The 18,514-nt window shown below is 38.7% G+C and overlaps 2 protein-coding genes across 8 annotated transcripts in view; both read left to right on the forward strand.

Moving 5' to 3' along the window:
• The window catches only part of LOC139961068 (helicase ARIP4-like), a 51,729-nt gene extending 44,970 nt beyond the window's left edge, over nucleotides 1–6,759 (forward strand). The window contains exon 20 of the mRNA XM_071959918.1: nucleotides 397–6,759. Within this exon, the coding sequence (XP_071816019.1) occupies nucleotides 397–1,589 (1,193 nt within the window). The 3' untranslated portion in view covers nucleotides 1,590–6,759. The remainder of the gene's footprint in view (nucleotides 1–396) is intronic.
• A 4,420-nt stretch (nucleotides 6,760–11,179) lies between these two features.
• LOC139962120 (tyrosine-protein kinase Fer-like) overlaps nucleotides 11,180–18,514 on the forward strand; it is a 31,572-nt gene continuing 24,237 nt past the window's right edge. Inside the window, exons 1-2 of one of the 7 annotated variants that reach the window (XM_071962028.1) lie at nucleotides 11,180–11,931; nucleotides 17,353–17,448. The gene's annotated coding sequence lies outside the window, so the exon portion shown is untranslated. Of the gene's footprint in view, nucleotides 11,932–11,956; nucleotides 13,575–14,352; nucleotides 16,038–16,061; nucleotides 16,528–17,352; nucleotides 17,449–18,514 lie in introns of those variants that run through there. The other 6 variants (XM_071962031.1, XM_071962032.1, XM_071962027.1 and 3 more) reach the window with 6 other exon arrangements.

Genomic DNA, 18,514 nt, shown 5'->3' on the forward strand with positions numbered 1-18,514 from the left:
GGATATTTCCCAAAACGGTACAAGATTTTAGATGTTTGGTGGAGATGTTCTCTACAGAGGTCTCTGTCACAACAAACCAAAGATGAGGGCTGCGTTTTGTGTCCTCCATTTTAACATTCCAGACCTGTACCTCATCAATTATGCAAACATGTACTCCACTCAATAATGAATATAAATACCTCATGCCTTACCGCAAGTTTATCTTATTCATTAAAAGCAAACCGGCTGGTTGTACTTAATTCATTCACTCAAACATGAACCTCATTCAGTGAGACATACTGTAAGCAGCCTCATTCATTTAGTACTAATTTGTATGCTGTACCTCATACAGTAGTCCAATCGACTCTATACCATTTTTTCAACCGTGTAATTTTTTTCCTCTTCTCCCCTCCTCAGATATTCTGCTGCCAGGAGTGAACACACTCTCCAACTCAACCACCAAAATCAAAGCCGGCGAGACGGTGACCTTCATTAAGACCCAGAGAGGAATCTACCTGCGTACCCCCGAGGGCCGCTTCATTGCCGTAAGAGGACCCAACAACAAGAACTCTAGCCAATCACCGTTGGAGAGATCTGGTCTCATGGACTCTAAGGATTCCTTGGATCTTGATCTGGCCAGCAGCGCCCAGATCAACGTCGAGCCCCAAGATCTCTCCCAGTTCTCCACATCTCATTTACCGAGCACGAACAGTGGCTTGGTCAACTCTATCACGGGATCCATCCCGTTCATCCCACAGCTGACCGAGGAGAAGTCCCTGGAGAATGGGTCGGGCTCTGCCACCGCGGCACCAGTAATGTCCTCAAACACGGTGGTGAATCCAAGTGCAATATCCACCTCTACCAATCAGTTGAATACGGTGCAGACCTCAGCGCCGTTCATGTTTCCACCATCTTCTTTTATGCCATCTCTATCCAACCAGTCTAACATCTTCTATCCCCAGCAAACCCCCATCAGTTTCCCAACAACAACCCCGGCGTCGTCGATGGCCACCCTAGTCCCTGGCGATTTCTCCAGACTCTTTTCACCGCAGGGAATCGTATCCACCTCTGAGGAGATCTTTCCCCAGGGTATGACCTTCTCACAGAGTAACGTCATGTCCCCATCGGTCAGCGACCTGGTCACAGAGACCTCTGTCTTATCTCAAGCGGACACTCTACCCTTTGGTGCCGGTTCACCGCAAACTGCTTCTGTCTCGCTGTCAGACTCTTTAACACCGGAATCGTTGGCGGTTCAAGGAAACATGGTACCATCTGGGAGTGGTTTCCCTCTTGGTGCCCCCTCGGGGTCAATGTCACTCACCCCCATCATGAGTTCCTCGGTGACGACATCTTCGATCCCTACCCCAGAGATGACACAATTGTCCTCCTCCTCCTCTTCTGCCGCTGGTTTCCAGGAGAGTAACAGCACCCTTCCATTCCTCACTGTGCCACCACAACTCCCCACGTTGGATGCCAGCAGTGTGGAGCAGATTCTGATGAGCACCTCCAGCGAAAGCGAGACCAGCTCGTCCACCGAGTCGTCCTCAACAAGCGTGCAATCTTCAAACTTAGCCAGTCTTTCCGAGTTTGTGACGAGCACTTTTCAGTGAAAAAAGTCGAGTGAAAACAAAGTTTCCACGAGTTAACAAACATACCAACATAATACGCCGCGGAAACGTATTCGGTTATTCACTGAAGAAGTTGTCGTTAGACTTTTGTTAATACTTAACTCTGTGGCTACCTGTTGATATGGAAGAAGCTCACGGGACACACCGTCAATAAACCTGAATGTACCTTCAGAGCTGTTCAGAATCCCTTTTCAGTATGAAAATACCAATATTCTAGAGTGGAAGCTAAAGAGGGCGCCCTTTGTATAAACAAGTCATTACAAGTCGATGTTGGTTCAAAATATGTATATCTTGCAGATTGTCAATAGAGAAAAGAAAGACAAAACATTTCCTTAATATATTGACTCATGCAATCTGTTCTGTTCTGTTCTGTCCTTTTCTTAATTTTTTTTTTTTTAAATCTTCCTTCTGTGAAAGTTTATGAAGAACCTTCCTTTTGCGACATGGTCACAACTCCGACTGATTCTAGTTCAGCCATTGTCGCTTGAGTTTGTAAGTTTCTAAAGAGAGAGATTAAATTTGGTATTTTCCATTTTTTGCTTAATGGAAAACGGGTAAACATTCAACTTGTAGCGTTATGTCATTTGTCAGAGAAGGTTTTTAATGGTCTACGTTAGATCGATCTTTCGACAAACTCTTTGAACGATTAGAAGACCAGATTATGTGGTACTCCGTCAAAGGCAACTAATGAAATGTGACGTGAGTGAGTGGTAAAGTTTTTTTCCCGGAGAAGACTGCCTTTTGGTTTAATCATGTGTCACAAGTACTAGCAGTTTTTTTTTAGAGGGACTTTATTGCCACCAATGTGTGTATTGACAGCTACAGCAGATCTCTGTGTTTTTTGGAGCCAATCTGGTTGACAGGAAGGATATGTCCGATTGGTGTAGAATAGAGAAACTCAAGTGAACATGAGGTTTAGTGAAAGCAAGATAATATCAAAAAGATGAAGTTAATGGCTAAATATCGTTGAGCTCAAATGTATGATTAGATAACCGTTTGCTTTGTACTTCATTCATAGTTATCATGCATGAAATAACTCAGAAATTGAAGAAAGGCAGAAATTTGAAAGCCTATGAGGTTAAGTAGAATATTCAAAGAGGAAAGATAGGGGGAGCAGGATGGGTAGGGTCAAGGGGAGGGGGGTGGGGTAGGTCATTTGGGAGGATACTTGAAGGGTAGTTCTGTTCACATTACATAACCTTCCAGGCTGTTTTATTTTATGTTGGATTACATTAACTAAAAGTGCAGAACTGAGTCACCGTCAACAGTAAAGGTAAAGGGGAAGGATTAGTTGGTCAATCTTTTTTGAGAGGTACAACAAATGAAGAGAGACCGGGGTTTTTTTTTCCACCCCCATTTGCTGTGGACAGTAGTGCTTACCTGATCTAGATCTGGAAAGTTACACTTTACTGATATAGAGCAAAACAGACTTATCAGATCAATACGGAGATTAGCTTGTTTAGCTGATGTAGATTGAGGCAGTTATACTTACCTGGATTAGATTGAAATTGGTATGCTTATCTGATGTAGGTTGAGGTAGGCAGTTTATGCTTATCTGATTTAGATTGGGATTGGTATGCTTATCTCATGCATATTGATGGAGGCAGTTTATGCTTATCTGGTTTAGATTGAAATTGGTATGCTTATCTGATGTAGATTGAAGCAGTTATATCTTTAATATCTGGTGTAGACTGAAGCAGTTATGCTTACATGATTTTAGATTGAAGTTAGTATGCTTATCCAATATGGATTGAACCAGTTATGCTTAACTGATAATGATGAAAACAGCTATGCTTACTTAATTATGAAATTACTTAAGTACAAGTCTTCAATTTCAACAAAAAAAGAATTCTATAAATATGACATGAAGAGTGTGCCATTTTAAAATACGGTATCTTTATTGTACAGTTTTGTGAGATTTTTATTTAACTTATTTACAGTAACATTTTAAAGTGTAATAGCTGGGTCTGAAATGAATTCTAGAACAGACTACAGTTTGAAAGGAGGTGTGCATTGAAATTTTAGTTTTAAAAAACAAAATGGACATTTTTGTTGATTTAGATGTGATATGAGTATGTATGATGAGAGTGTTTTAAACAGTCCATGTAGCCCTCAAAATAAATACTTTAGCCACATGGCGATAAGCTATAATAAATAAGATGTCGTCGATGCGTACGACTTTCCACTTTCGGGCTTTGTCCATCGGCTATCTTATTAATCATCTCTCTCATTTTTAATCCAAGCTAATAATCAGTCGGGATTTCCAAATATTTTGATGTATGTACTGCAACCACAAGTCAGTCTAGATGTTAGTTAATGATAAAGAAAGTGAAGACTTAACACTAGATATTGACGGAAAAATTATTGCCGAACCGACCAAAATCTGTCAGGATAAGTTGATGGTTTTCTTCTTCCCCTCCGCTAAAATTTTATGAATACAACCACAAATTTTGATGAATATCTTTTAAACAAAATATTGAAATATTGTTTAATGTCAGCCCAAAATTGAATGAACTTGTAAAATTAATATAACCTAAAACCAAGTATTTGCACTGAACTTAATAAAGTGTTGTTTTTTTTGGGGGGGGGGGAGGTAGTATATAAGTAAATCAACAGCATGGAGTATTCTGGATAAAAGTCATTTGTGTGTGTATGGTAGTTGTACAGTATCTTCTGTATGCATGTGAAAGCTGTTGTATTTGAAATCAAATTGCAGCCACTTTGTTGTATGCAATTTTAGTCGACAGTCTCGATAGTAAAAATGGTCAAAATAGTCAAAATACATCCGTTGAAGAAAACATATATGTTTGATTTCTTAGGCAATTCCATGAACTATTCCACCCATTTACTACTGCAAAATTTAACACATATGTGTTGAGCTGGGGATATTTGTCCTCACTTTTTTTCTGTTTTCGACTTAAGACCCTTTTATACAAGCATAAATCTCATCTCATTCCGGTGGGATCCGATCAAAGGGTGTAGGGTGAAATAAGTTAGTTGAAGGTAAAAAGAACTATAACCACAGAGAAAAATCGAAATATAAAGAAAAGGTTATTATTATTTTTGACCTTTTAAAGAATACTGTTCTCTTTATAGAGTTTCAAATTTTACCTTATTTCATGCAAAACTCTTATTATTAAACAGCTTGGTTTACTTTTGAAGGAAAAGACATGAAACCATCTATGATTTCCGTTTAATTTCTATGTTATTTATGTATTTATTTCTTGTTTTGAATACGATCAAATATCATTATTTTTGTATGAGTCATCGAGAGTGGTTCATTCTTTATATTTATATTCAGATTTCATAAATCTACTGTTTATGTCAGAAATCCGCTGGTGGTTAAATTTTCTTTTCATTTTTAATATTGACATTCCTCTTTATTGATGCACACAATATTTAAGACATCGAATCTAAAGGGAACTCTACTCTGTGGTTTTGATGGTGCAGTGTGCTATTTCAAACAACTTGGTGTCGAGAACCCTCAAATATAAAAATCTTCAAAATTAAACACTTGTATGGCAGAAAATGGAATAGGGTGACAAACAATCGAATAGCACTTTAAATTATTGTTCGGTGAAATTTTGAAGATTTTTTTTTACAAATGATAAAAGCATGTTGCAATGAAACTGAACATGGAGTTGGTGAAAATACATTTGGAAGGTAACACTTTATCCCCCTCCAACCTCTCCACCCTCCCCCCTTTTTTGTGTGTGAAAGATAGATTTTAGAAGATAATGAATGTCACAGGGTTACATGATTTATGGTACAGTTACTGTAGGTGATGACTGATTGGTCAATTATATCATGTGATCAACTATACTGCCTGTTGATTGGTTAATGATGTCACCTGATATACTTCATGCTTCCCTGATATAATGAGTATTATCTTTGCTGAATGGCTAGTCATATCACTTAATGGAAATTTGCCACCTGAATGCTGATAATTGGACTTGATTACTTGATAATATTACTTGATACAGGAACTACTGCACTACTACAGAATAGCGGACAATATTACTTGATAAATATGACTTGATATGTTGATAATATGACTTGACACAGGTAATATGAATAGCTGATAATATTACTTGATGTTATTACTTGGTATACTGATAATATTACTTGATACAGAGCTACTACTCAATGGCTAATAATAGCACTTAATGGGATATTGCACTCTGAATAGCTGATTGTGTGACTTGGTATTATTATTATTATTTGATATGTCGCTAATGTGACTTGATACAGGTACTCTGAATAACTGATAATATGACTTGATGGTACTACTTGATATATTGATATATTACTTAATTAACTGACTGCTGAATGACTAATAATGGAATAATACTGCGTAATGGGATTTTGCCTTCTCAATGGCTGAAAATGTTCTTTTTATTCTATCAAATGAGCAACATTTTCCCTTCTTAAAATGTCACTGAATTGAAATATGCCTGCTGAGGTCCAAAGAAGCTTTGACTTGTAAGTTTAGTCAATTTAAAATGCACATCATCTCTTAGAATATGTCTGCAATGATGTGACTAAATGATTCTGACAATTTCTCTTGGTCTCTCTTCACCCCCATCCCTCCCCCCCCCCCCTTCCTCCCCATCCAGACCATTGATGATGTTCCCCTGGGGAGGGTGATGGAGGTGTGAAGTTGTTTTTTTGGCCACTACATGATATCAGAGCCTTATATACATTATATACTTCAAGGGAGACCTCAATTGACATAATTCTCATAAATATCACATAAAAAAACATGAAGTTTGCAGAATCGATGAGAGTTTACATTGTGAGGTAAAATGTGAAGCCATTGTACTTTTATACTAACAGTAATGTCCTCAAGTCTCCCCTCTCCCCCTTCCCCACCCCCCTTTTTTGTACTTCAATAACAATCCATGCATTTGCTAAAGAAGCAAATCGTTTGTGATGTCCAGTCCTCACAAAGCTGCTGAACTGATGTCCAGTGATATGTTTGAAATGATGAGAAACTAAATGTTTCTTTAAGAGAAAGTTTCTTCTAAATGTTTCTTCAAAAGAAATAATTTTTTCTTTCCTTCTTCTTCTGTTTCTATTTTTACCACAGTGTACATTGTTGTAACCTTCCAGAGTTTGTGAAGCATGAAGAAATATAGACATGTGCATATGATTCAAGTCTCATTGCTCCCGTCTTTTTTTATTTATTTATTTTTTTTTGCCCTCGTAGATGAATTAGAACACAACTACGAGGGTCATCCAACCTCCTTGTCCCATCCTCACACAAATATTGCATTTAAAGCTACTTAAATAGCCCTAATGTGTATTCAAATTATCTAAATACACCTCAAAATGCATCATTTTACATCAAAATTTAACTTTAAAAATATGTTGTGGCACCCCACAACCCCCCCCCCCCCCCCTATAGATTAGAAGGGCTTCAGTGATCATAGGGAAGCACTTCACCATTTATAAAAACGTTGATTCGTCTCTGGTCCTTCTATAAAGGTTCAGGCCCCTATCTCAATTAGTCTCTCGAAGTTTCTAATACCCCCCCCCCAAACACATACACACACCTATCTTTGGAATCCTGAGAACACCACTGACAAGAACACCAGTAATGTGTGACTCGGGAATAGTAAAATAGAAAACTTAATATAAATAATCTAAATAAACCTCACAATGCACCATTTAACATCAAACTTTTAATTCAATTTTCATGGTGGAGGACCCCCACCCCCCCTCCCCTATAGATTAGAAGGGCTTCAGTGATCATAGGGCAGCACTTGACCCTTTATAAAAACGTTGATTCGTCTCTAGTCATTCTATAATGGTTCAAGTCCCTACCTCCTCACCCACCCCAACCCCCCCCCCCCTCAATCACACACACCCCTACGTTTGAAATCCTGAGAACGACACTGACAAGAACAATGTGTTACTCAGGGGGAAAAGTGAAGAAAAAACAAATTAATATAAATAATCTCACAAGGCACCATTTAACAACAAAAGTGTAATTAAAACTTTCATGGTGGAGGACCCCCACCCCCGAACCCTTCCCTATAGATTAGAATAGCTTTAATGATCCCAGGGCAACACTTCATCCTCTTAAATAATTAATATCAAGTCAACGTAAAAGTAAACAAATTGTTTTTTTATTCTTCGATGGTAGATATGGATATAGAGTTATTTGATATATTCTCTAAGATTTTCAAAATATCAGATCTGACATCATGAGTGACGTCACACTCACTATACACTTCATGTCATGAGTTAATTTCAAGATATTAATGATCCAATATTTCTCCCTGTTTATATAGTCTCCTACATAGTACACACGCGCCATAGATTAAAACGTGTGTCCGTCCGTCGTTTGATATAAACTAGCGCCCTCGTTTTATTAACATTAAACATTGATGGCATGTCTCTGCTTCCGTAGTGAAGTGCCAGTTTTCATCGAATGGCTTACAGATTTGGAAGGAAAATAACCCGTTTTTAGTCGAAATTCAAAGCACGAAGTTGGTTAAAGTTACACGTGCGTATATTTTATTATGCCCTCTGTCAAAATTTAAGAAGATTTGGTCAATATTTATGACTCGAAATTTACCATCCCGTGAAATTTTATTTAACTCGGACTGAAAGCCCCGAAGAAGTCCAAATGGGCTTTGAAATGTGCAATTTTAGCTCGGAATTACAATATTTGTACATTTTTACGGTAATAATGGGCGAAATTCCGATCGTTCTGATTTAATAAGAATATCGAAAATACAAAATACGATAGTCTGTGAGAATTTTTAAATGTTAAGTCGGAAAATTAACGAAATTTCGCTTTTCGGAGATCTGAGAATTCCCGAGTCAATCCTGACAGGCCTGCTGAAAGCGAGCATTTCGTGAACCTAATGTTACACATTATCATAGGTATGGAGCTTGAGGCCTTCCACGCTTTATGTTGCTAAATTTATCGGCTCACGTTCGTTTTCATGAAAGCTTCTTTCTCTTGTAAATTGCTTCATTACGGTGACCAATAATCTCGTTATTACAATCAATATAGAAATTATCCCAAAGACAACTTATTTTGCGAGATTTTGGAAATAATGTAAATAGTACGGTAGCCTATATATACCATTGCACTTCTCGATTGAACGACTATGTTAATATTTTACCATATGCACCTATATATGTACTCATACCGATTACTGACATCATTCAAACTAGAACCAGTGGCGTACACGAGGAAGAGGGGTCGGCATGGACTCTTTATTTCTTATATTCCCTTCCCCAATCCCCACCCCCCCCCGCCCCACCCCCTATAAATTAGAATTGCTTCTGTGATCCAAGGGCAGCACTTTACCCGTTATAAAATCGTTGATTCGTCTCTGGTACTTCTATAGAGGTTTAGTCCCCTAACTCAATTAGTCGCTGGAAATTTCTGATACGCCCCTCCCCCACCCCGACCCCTCCCCACTAATGAGAATGGCTTCAGTGATACTAGGGCAGCACTTCACCCTTTATAAAATCGTTGATTCATCTGTGGTCATTCTATAAAGGTTGAGCACCCCTACCTCAATGAGTCGCTGGAATTTTATAATACGCCCACTCCCCAACCCCTCCCCCCCCCCCTGCCCACCACATATAAATAAGAATGGCTTCAGTGATCCGAGGGCAGCATTTTACCCTTTATAAAATCGTTGATTCCTCTCTGGTACTTCTATAAAAGTTCAGGCCCCTACCTCAATTAGTCGCTGGAAATTTCTGATGACACCCCGACCCCCCCCCCCCACACCGACCCCTCCCTATTAATAATAACGGCTTCAGTGATCCTAGGGCATCACTTAACCCTTTATAAAATCGTTGATTCATCTCTGGTCATTCTATAAAGGTTGAGCACCCCTACCTCAATTAGTCGCTGGAATTTTATAATACGCCCACTCCCCAACCCCTCCCCCCCCCTGCCCACCACATATAAATTAGAATGGCTTCAGTGGATCCTAGGGCAGCACTTTACCCGTTATAAAATCGTTGATTCGTCTCTGGTACTTCTATAGAGGTTCAGTCCCCTAACTCAAGTAGTCGCTGGAAATTTCTGATACGCCCCTCCCCCACCCCGACCCCTCCCCACTAATGAGAATGGCTTCAGTGATACTAGGGCAGCACTTCACCCTTTATAAAATCGTTGATTCATCTGTGGTCATTCTATAAAGGTTGAGCACCCCTACCTCAATGAGTCGCTGGAATTTTATAATACGCCCACTCCCCAACCCCTCCCCCCCCCTGCCCACCACATATAAATAAGAATGGCTTCAGTGATCCGAGGGCAGCATTTTACCCTTTATAAAATCGTTGATTCCTCTCTGGTACTTCTATAAAAGTTCAGGCCCCTACCTCAATTAGTCGCTGGAAATTTCTGATGACACCCCGACCCCCCCCCCCCACACCGACCCCTCCCTATTAATAATAACGGCTTCAGTGATCCTAGGGCATCACTTCACCCTTTATAAAATCGTTGATTCATCTCTGGTCATTCTATAAAGGTTGAGCACCCCTACCTCAATTAGTCGCTGGAATTTTATAATACGCCCACTCCCCAACCCCTCCCCCCTCCCCCTGCCCACCACATATAAATAAGAATGGCTTCAGTGATCCTAGGGCAGCACTTTACCCTTTATAAAATCGTTGATTCGTTTCTGGTCCTTTTATAAAGGTTCAGGCCCATACCTCAATTAGTCGCTAGAAATTTCTAAAACGCCCCTCCCCACCCCCCCCCCAAAAAAAATCCTCCGTATTAATAAGAATGGCTTCAGTGATCCAAGGGCATCATTTCACTGTTTATAAAATTGTTGATTCGTCTCTGGTTTTTCTTTAAAAGTTCAGGCCCCTACCTCAATTAGTCGCTCGATATTTCTGATACGCCCACCCCTCCCGACCCCATCCTATTATTAAGAAAGGCTTCAGTGTTTCTAGGGCAGCACTTTACCCTTTATAAAATCGTTGTTTCATCTCTGGTCCTTCTATAAAGGTTCAGGCCCCTACCTCCGACTATACTACCGTTAGTACATACGCCATAGATGTTTATCTGACTAAGTAAAACGTGTGTCCGTCCGTCGTTTGATCTAAACTAGCGCCCTCGTAATCGTCTCTACGTCCGTAGTCAAGGACCAGTTTTCATCTAACGGCTAACAAATTTGAAAGGAAGATACCCGATTTTAATCAAATTGGAAGCCCATGAAATGTATATTTGAGTCGGACTGAAAGCCCCGAAGAAGTCCAAATGGGATGTGCAATTTTAGCTCGGAATTACAGGATTTGTACATTTTTACGGAAATAATGGTCAAAATTCCGATCTTTCTGATGTCATAAGAATAGCGAAAATACAAAATACGATCATCTGTGAGAATTTTTAAATGTTAAGTCGGAAAATTAAACGAAATTTTGGTTTGCGTTGATCTGAGAATTCTCGAGTAAATCCTAACAAGGCCTGATGCAGCGAACATTTCCTGAACCTAATGTTATATATTATCAAGAATCTCCTAATTCTATAGCGACCAATTCGCTCAATTTGTTTAAAAAAAAGTTGCAAAGTGTCATAGTGGTCTCCTTCAATTAAGATGGTCCAAAGGTGGACCATTGTTTTTAGAAAGTCATTACTCGAGATAGGAATACACTAGAGAGCTTCCCATAGCTTTATTTTGCACATAAGACAGCCTGCATCAATAAACAACATTTTTCCGAGGGGGTCACATGGACTTTTTTTTTTGTCTTCAAAGATTTGTTTACATTCAAAAAACCGGTCGTTTTGACCTTTTTTTTCCAAAAATATTGAGAACAGTGAAAAATGTCAAGTCAACTGACCCTATCTCATACAACTAGCTAAGACATACAAGGAATCAAATCAGGAGCCTCACAGGCATATGTAGAGAGATGGCTCTACATTTGGAGAAAGTATGTCAAAAAATACGTTTTTCGGTCTAAAAACACGAACCTTTTTCCGAAATGATTTCTCCAGAATGCCTCACCCTACAGAGTATATTTTTAGCTCTCCAGAAGCGCCACACTGAAACGCTGGGATATATAGAAACAATTTAGCAATAGCGCCTCCACTCTGTGAGTAATCCCTAGCAATTCAACTCGAGCATTTCTACGGTATAGAATTTCGGTCAACCACAGTTGATATGCTTCGCGTAGTCAGGGTCAATACAATCACTCACGTAATTGAAACGGTAACCATTTAGCACATATTATCATGGCCAAATACTTCTAAGAGGCGTTAGACCTTCTTTTTATGGGCAATTTGACCATCTAGCCGTTGGAGAAGAAGATTCTGACGATGAAATTATGAAATTCTGATATGGTAAGCCGCACAGTTGCACACTGTATGTACTATGTATTGTGTATACATGTACTGTCGTAGCGCAATTGGTATAGCCCATATGTTTTACCGTTACGCGTGGCTACCATTGTATTACATAATACAGTACTTTGGAGAAAGGGGGGAAAATCAGTCATATTCCTCACATTCAAACATAAAATTATATTTTACTTATGAAATAACATGTCTTGAACTCATCAAACTATCAAAAGTCCAGCAGATTTCATGAAAATAATTTCAAATGGGCAAAAAAGTACATTGTTTGTATCATAACCTCATTTGCATATTTACATATCTAATTAGCTTAATTATAAAAAAAAATTATAAAAATTAAAACCTCATTTCAATACCTATTTGTCAACACTTGGGTCCCTATTGACAAAATGAACAGATTTTAAGTAATTACAATGTGTAAATATTTTCCCCCCAGGGGGACAGTTATATGATCACCATTGGGCACTCGAAAGAAAATCACAAAACATCAACCCCCACCGCTCCCCCTTTCCACACACACACACACACACCTGTCTTTTAATACTCGTCCTTTATTTCTTGGAAGCTGCTTTGCTCTCCCTTGGTCTTTTAATGAAATAAAATCACAAATATGTAAAACAATTTCTCTTTCAACGAATAATCAAGGCAATGAATAGTTGTATGGAAATTTATTCAATCACGCAATTTTTGTTTTAAATAGCACTAATGAAATTTCATCAACGTTTTCCAAATTTAATTAAGCGTATACAATTTTAAATAGGAAATTTATAAGAGTCACTTTCTTAAACCATTGTCTAATGGGTCTTTTTTCATCCGTGTAACTTAATCTATATCGTCGAGAACAGGCATTAATGACATAATCTTATAATTTTTGTCCTTCAAATTTCATTTCACAAACTTCGGTTCCCCTGTTTACACCGTCGTTTAACCCCCTTCCCAACCACCCCCACACCGATATTACTCCATCCTAAGGCAGCATGTTTCCTCGTGACACTCAGCACGCAATGTTCATTGCTATTTTCTTGACGTAATGTATAGAGCAGCTATAAGCTTAAAGCATATGTCGAGATTCTCCACAAAATTGCTACCGTAAATACATCCACACGTTGTGTGAACGTCATTTAACGGCATCCGTAGTGAAATTGTTTTTTGAGCCAAATTTCCTTTTTCCTCATGCCTTTAATCTGCTATCCAAAGTTTTCTTTCAGAATGGTTGTAATAATGAAAATATTTAAAGACTTCTGAGTGGTGTTTTTATATCCTGTGGTATCATCTCGCTGAGATATTAATGGATGAATTTCCCGTACGTTTTCACGGTAGGCCCCTTCGTTCAAGGTCAGTGGATGACTATAACATTAGGTCCAAAATATTCCGATTCTGGTCCCCGTTTACCACCACTCTTACCGCGACAATTCGGCTGAGGTTAGTTCCAAGGTGTTTCGACAACACAGCTAGTTGACCTCTAACGTCACTTCCGTTTCAGATTATGGAGTTTTGGGATGTGTTGGGGATAGAGATGAAGTTGCTAGTTACTTTTAGAGCATTGTTAAATCGAAATGCATAAAATCAAATCAAGAAGTGATGGAAAACGAAACACTGAGTTTGCGGTACTAACTGTTTGCATCACTAAGGTAAGAGAAACCCTCAGATCTAGGCCCTAGGTAAAGTTGGTACACGAAACACTCAGTTTGCTGTAACAGGTGTTTGAATCACTGTTGGTGTGATGTCGTAATTGAAACACCCTGCATTGCATTCCAAGTGTTTGAATCACTTTGTCCTGGTACAGTAAGTGAAACCCTCAGAATGCAATACCAAGTCTTGTTGTCAAAACACCTTGACACTAGCCTCAACTAGCTGTGTTGTCGTAACACCTTGACACTTATCTCAGTGGAACCCTCAGAATGCAATAACCAGTTTTGTTGTCAAAACACCTTGAGACTAGGCTCAACTAGCTGCATTGTTGAAACACCTTGACACTTATCTCAGTGAAACCCTCAAAATGCAATTCCAAGTCTTGTACAGTAGTCGAAACACCTTGACACTAGCCTTAACTATATGTGTTGTCAAAACACCTTGAAACTAGTCTCAACTAGCTGTGTTGTCGAAACACCTTGACACTAATCTCAGTGAAACCCTCAGATTGCAATACCAAGTTTTGTTGTCGAAACACCTTGAAACTAGTCTCAACTAGCTGGCGTTGTCAAAACACCTTGACACTAGCCTCAACTAGCTGTGTTGTCGAAACACCTTGACAATAATCTCAGTGGAACCCTCAAAAAGCAATACCATGTTTTGTTGTCGAAACACCTTGAAATTAGTCTCAACTAGCTGGCGTTGTCGAAACACCTTGAAACTAGCCTCAACTAGCTGCGTTGTTGAAACACCTTGACACTAATCTCAGTGAAACCCTCAGAATGCAATACCAAGTTTTGTTGTCGAAACACCTTGAAACTAGTCTCAACTAGCTGGCATTGTCAAAACACCTTGACACTAGCCTCAACTAGCTGTGTTGTCGAAACACCTTGACACTAATCTCAGTGGAACCCTCAAAAAGCAATACCATGTTTTGTTGTCAAAACACCTTGAAATTAGTCTCAACTAGCTGGCGTTGTCAAAACACCTTGACACTAGCCTCAACTAGCTGTGTTGTCGAATCACCTTGACACTAATCTCAGTGGAACCCTCAGAAAGCAATACCAAGTTTTGTTGTCGAAACACCTTGAAACTAGTCTCAACTAGCTGGCGTTGTCGAAACACCTTGAAACTAGTCTCAACTAGCTGCGTTGCCGAAACACCTTGACACTAGACTCAACCCTACTGTCTGGTTAAGATGGTACACGAAACACTCAGTGTTTTGTTCCAAGTGTTTGAACCACTGTGTCTTTGATGTAGTAAGTGACACCCAGAATGGAATATCAAGTGTGTGAATAACCATGGTGGGCAAAACCAGTTCAACCTAGTGTTTGGACTGCTATCTTGGTGTGAAACACTACAGAAAATAACTGAGCTGTAGAATATTAAAATAGCATACTACCTTTGTGAAAAACTACATAGGCCTGCTAGAATTTGAGATGTCTTACTGACATATTTTCTTCTACAATGCTTTGACTGTTTGTTTGATGTTGCGGCGCCGAAGCTGTTCATGGTGCCTGTGTGGCTGCTTTAAGGCGGAGACATTTTGGTTTCGGATGATAGGTTTAAGCTAATAGGTTTATAATTAGGGTTCCATTCACAGCAGAGCAATTTCTTTTTCTGGGGTCTTTTGGTAAAGGGACATTTGCACTGCATATATAGCGAACACTCAGTACATTATTTCATATCAAGTGTTTAAATGATGACCTACATGTAATAGGAGGAAAATGCTTTACCAAGTGTACTGAGAGCATAACACTTTATAGTTTGTCATACTTAGTGCTTGAAAACAATGTAATGTGCCAAAAGCACTTAGGGTGACGTGAGTACCAAATCCTTTGAAACATGCATTAGAAGTATGCATATAAAAACAGAACCAGGTTATTATATTTTCAAATTTCTATGAATATCGTTTTCCATGCTTTCTTGGACAATTTTAAATTACAGAATCCGACACTGTCACAGATAAGAGACACAGGAATTGAAGAGACCAATAAAGGTGAACCTTTAATTAAACATCATAAACAGCATGTGAAACAGGAATATATACAACAGTCCTAGAAGAAAGATGTATAACCAGAATGCAAAACTGCATTGTGGTTTCAATGTTATAAAAAGTTATAGCCAGGATGAACAACACACTTGATTTAAGTATTATAGCAAAAAGCATTGAGGAAGAGATGTGGCATTAAGAATAGTTACAAAGACATTTACAAAGAGTGATTGATGACCAAAACTGTCTTAGTGTTCTATTTAGTACAACAGTGTAATACATCAGCACAGGTAACCTGTAATCTCTGAAAGCTTTTCTTCTTGAGATATTGCTTTTACAAGGATTTCTGTAAACCCTTTGACCCCAAACCTTGATCTTTAAAGACAATCAGGTTCTTTTATTCAAGCATGTTCTTCCAGGTCAACCCCAAAGAGAGTTTGTCCAACAAGGCAAAAAGCATTGTTGCCTGGTAAGGAAAATTGTTATCCTTAAGCCAGTGACATATGCAGGGGTCCCCAAACAAAGTCCAATCTGGAAAAGGTCCACTTTTGCATTATGGCACGCACACAGTCCCACACATTGCTGGACCTCTGTTGACCGCACATGACCATTGACTGCCGAAAAAACTAATAGAAATAATTCACTCACTATGGGTCATGGTGGCTTAGTGCCTTTTGCATTTAACACACAGGTTGTGAGTCTGAGTCCCACAGGTGGCATAGTCAATACGTTGAATCCTTGGGCAAGACACTTTACTCCATTTGCTTCAGTCCACCCATCTCTAAAATGGCCGCTAGCTTCGGCTAGGGGCTAGTTAGCAAGGGATTGACGGATTGGGGGAGTGTTTCACTCTGATTTTACTTGCATCATGGAAACCAGGTTTAAGCACCAACCTTATGAGCCATCTGGCACAGAAGAAAACCTACCTACCTTCTCACTATGGGTAACCTACCCACCAAGTACTGTATAAGCTCAATTGAATTTTACCTCATTAAGATATATATTGTTTACAAGGTGTCTATGTTTGACCTCTGTTAACCTCCACATAAAACAATATGGGTCATATAAACACTCGAAAGAATACACATACTAAGTATGAGCTCAATTGAAGTGTGTCTTGTCAAGATAAGGTGTTTACAAGGTTGTCAGTGTTTGACATCTGTTGACATTTGAGAAAAACAATAGGGACCATGTACTCACTATGAATAATCTACATAACAAGCATGGATTTAATTGAAGTTTGTCTCAACTTACGATGATTAAAGGTTAACAGTTTTTTAACCTCAGATGAACTTTGACCTCAACCAAAAGCAATAGGGACCATGTACTCACAAAAGGTATTCTACCTACCTAGTATGAGCTCAACTGAAGTTTGCCTTAAGTATCAAGTTATTATGTTTACAAGTGGCATCACATGCATGTCACTTACATATACACATATATACATCCATACACAGAAGCATGACTGCATAGACCTGTTTCTTTTCCTTCTGCTCAAGTCATAGTTGTAGTCACACTAGCAAATACTCAGTAAAGTACGGTACTGTATCTTAAATTGATGCTGAAGAATTGGTCATATGATGCTAAGATCAACTAGAGATAGCTATATTGTGCTAACCACCATAGCTAGAGAAGAGCAGATTGGGATTTTTCAATACCTGTTTGCCAAAAAAGATTACACTTAAGTAAAACTACTACCAGTGGCAATTCAATTTACCTCGTGGGTTCATGCCTAATTCTGCAACAGATATCATTCATAGCATTTATAATTTTTCTTGTTCCAGTTGATCCATATGAGGAGGACTGTGAAAGTGATATGGAATCTGATACAGAGTCTTGGGAAAACCAATTGAAGAGATTACACAAATCCTTCACTACAGGTAGGATATTTTAACAATTTATTGATTCCTTGCCAAAGGAATCTATGTGATGGTGATGGCGTGTGTGTGTATGCGTTTGTTTTTCTATCCGACCGAGGACTTGAACAAAAGAATTTCAGGTCCTCGGTTGTGATTTCTAAAGAATCACCACGTCCTCGGAAGAATTCTATTGTATGGGGTATTGTTAAGGTTAGGGTACGTAGATTTGAACAATGGAAAATACAATGGAGTCCTCAGTCTGAATGAAACACAAACGTGTGTGCGTGGGTGTGTGTACAGTATGTATGTGTTTGTGTATTCATGTATAAGTATGTGTGGGTGCAGGGGGTAGGAAGCTTCCAAAAAGTGGGGGGGGGCACAACATCAGAGGGGCACTTTCTCATTCCACAACCACCACTCGTTATGCTATAAACCGATACACACCGGCCAAATCACTTAAATATACTGTATTTGATGTGTTAGTATGCTATCAATACAATTTTGGTGCACATAATAATTTAATTTTTTTTTAAATTAACAAAGGCTTAAGATATCCAAAAGACAGTTCTTCATCAAAGGGGCACATTTTATTTGCCAGTAGGGCACATTTGCTATTTTGAAAAATAGTTGGGAGGCACATGCCCCCAGTCCCCCCCCCCAAGCTCCTATCCCCCTGTATGTGTGCATGTATATGGTCATTTTCACAATCAGTGGTGTAACTTTTATACACTCAGGGCCAAAATTTCAAACACCATATATATTGAAATTTTTACTAACATCACATGTTAAAGGGTTCAAATTTTTGTAACTTCAACTTTTTGGAGCTTAAACATATACGTTTATGGGTGTAATTTTTCGGTGACTGTATGACTCTAGGAAACTTTATATTTTTGAGCAACCATATTTACACAGTGTTAAAACAGTACTCTGATTCAAGTAAACTTTAAAATGCTTAAATCATTATATGTTACTTAAAAATGAAAAGGATTTGGCAGAAAGTTTTTAAAACTATTACAGATATTTCCATGTTAACTGAAAATTTATTGGAAATCAAGGATTGTTTTTCTTAATTTTAACTTTAAACTAT

Source organism: Apostichopus japonicus, chromosome 20, assembly GCF_037975245.1.
Source record: "Apostichopus japonicus isolate 1M-3 chromosome 20, ASM3797524v1, whole genome shotgun sequence".
Taxonomy (NCBI): domain Eukaryota; kingdom Metazoa; phylum Echinodermata; class Holothuroidea; order Aspidochirotida; family Stichopodidae; genus Apostichopus; species Apostichopus japonicus.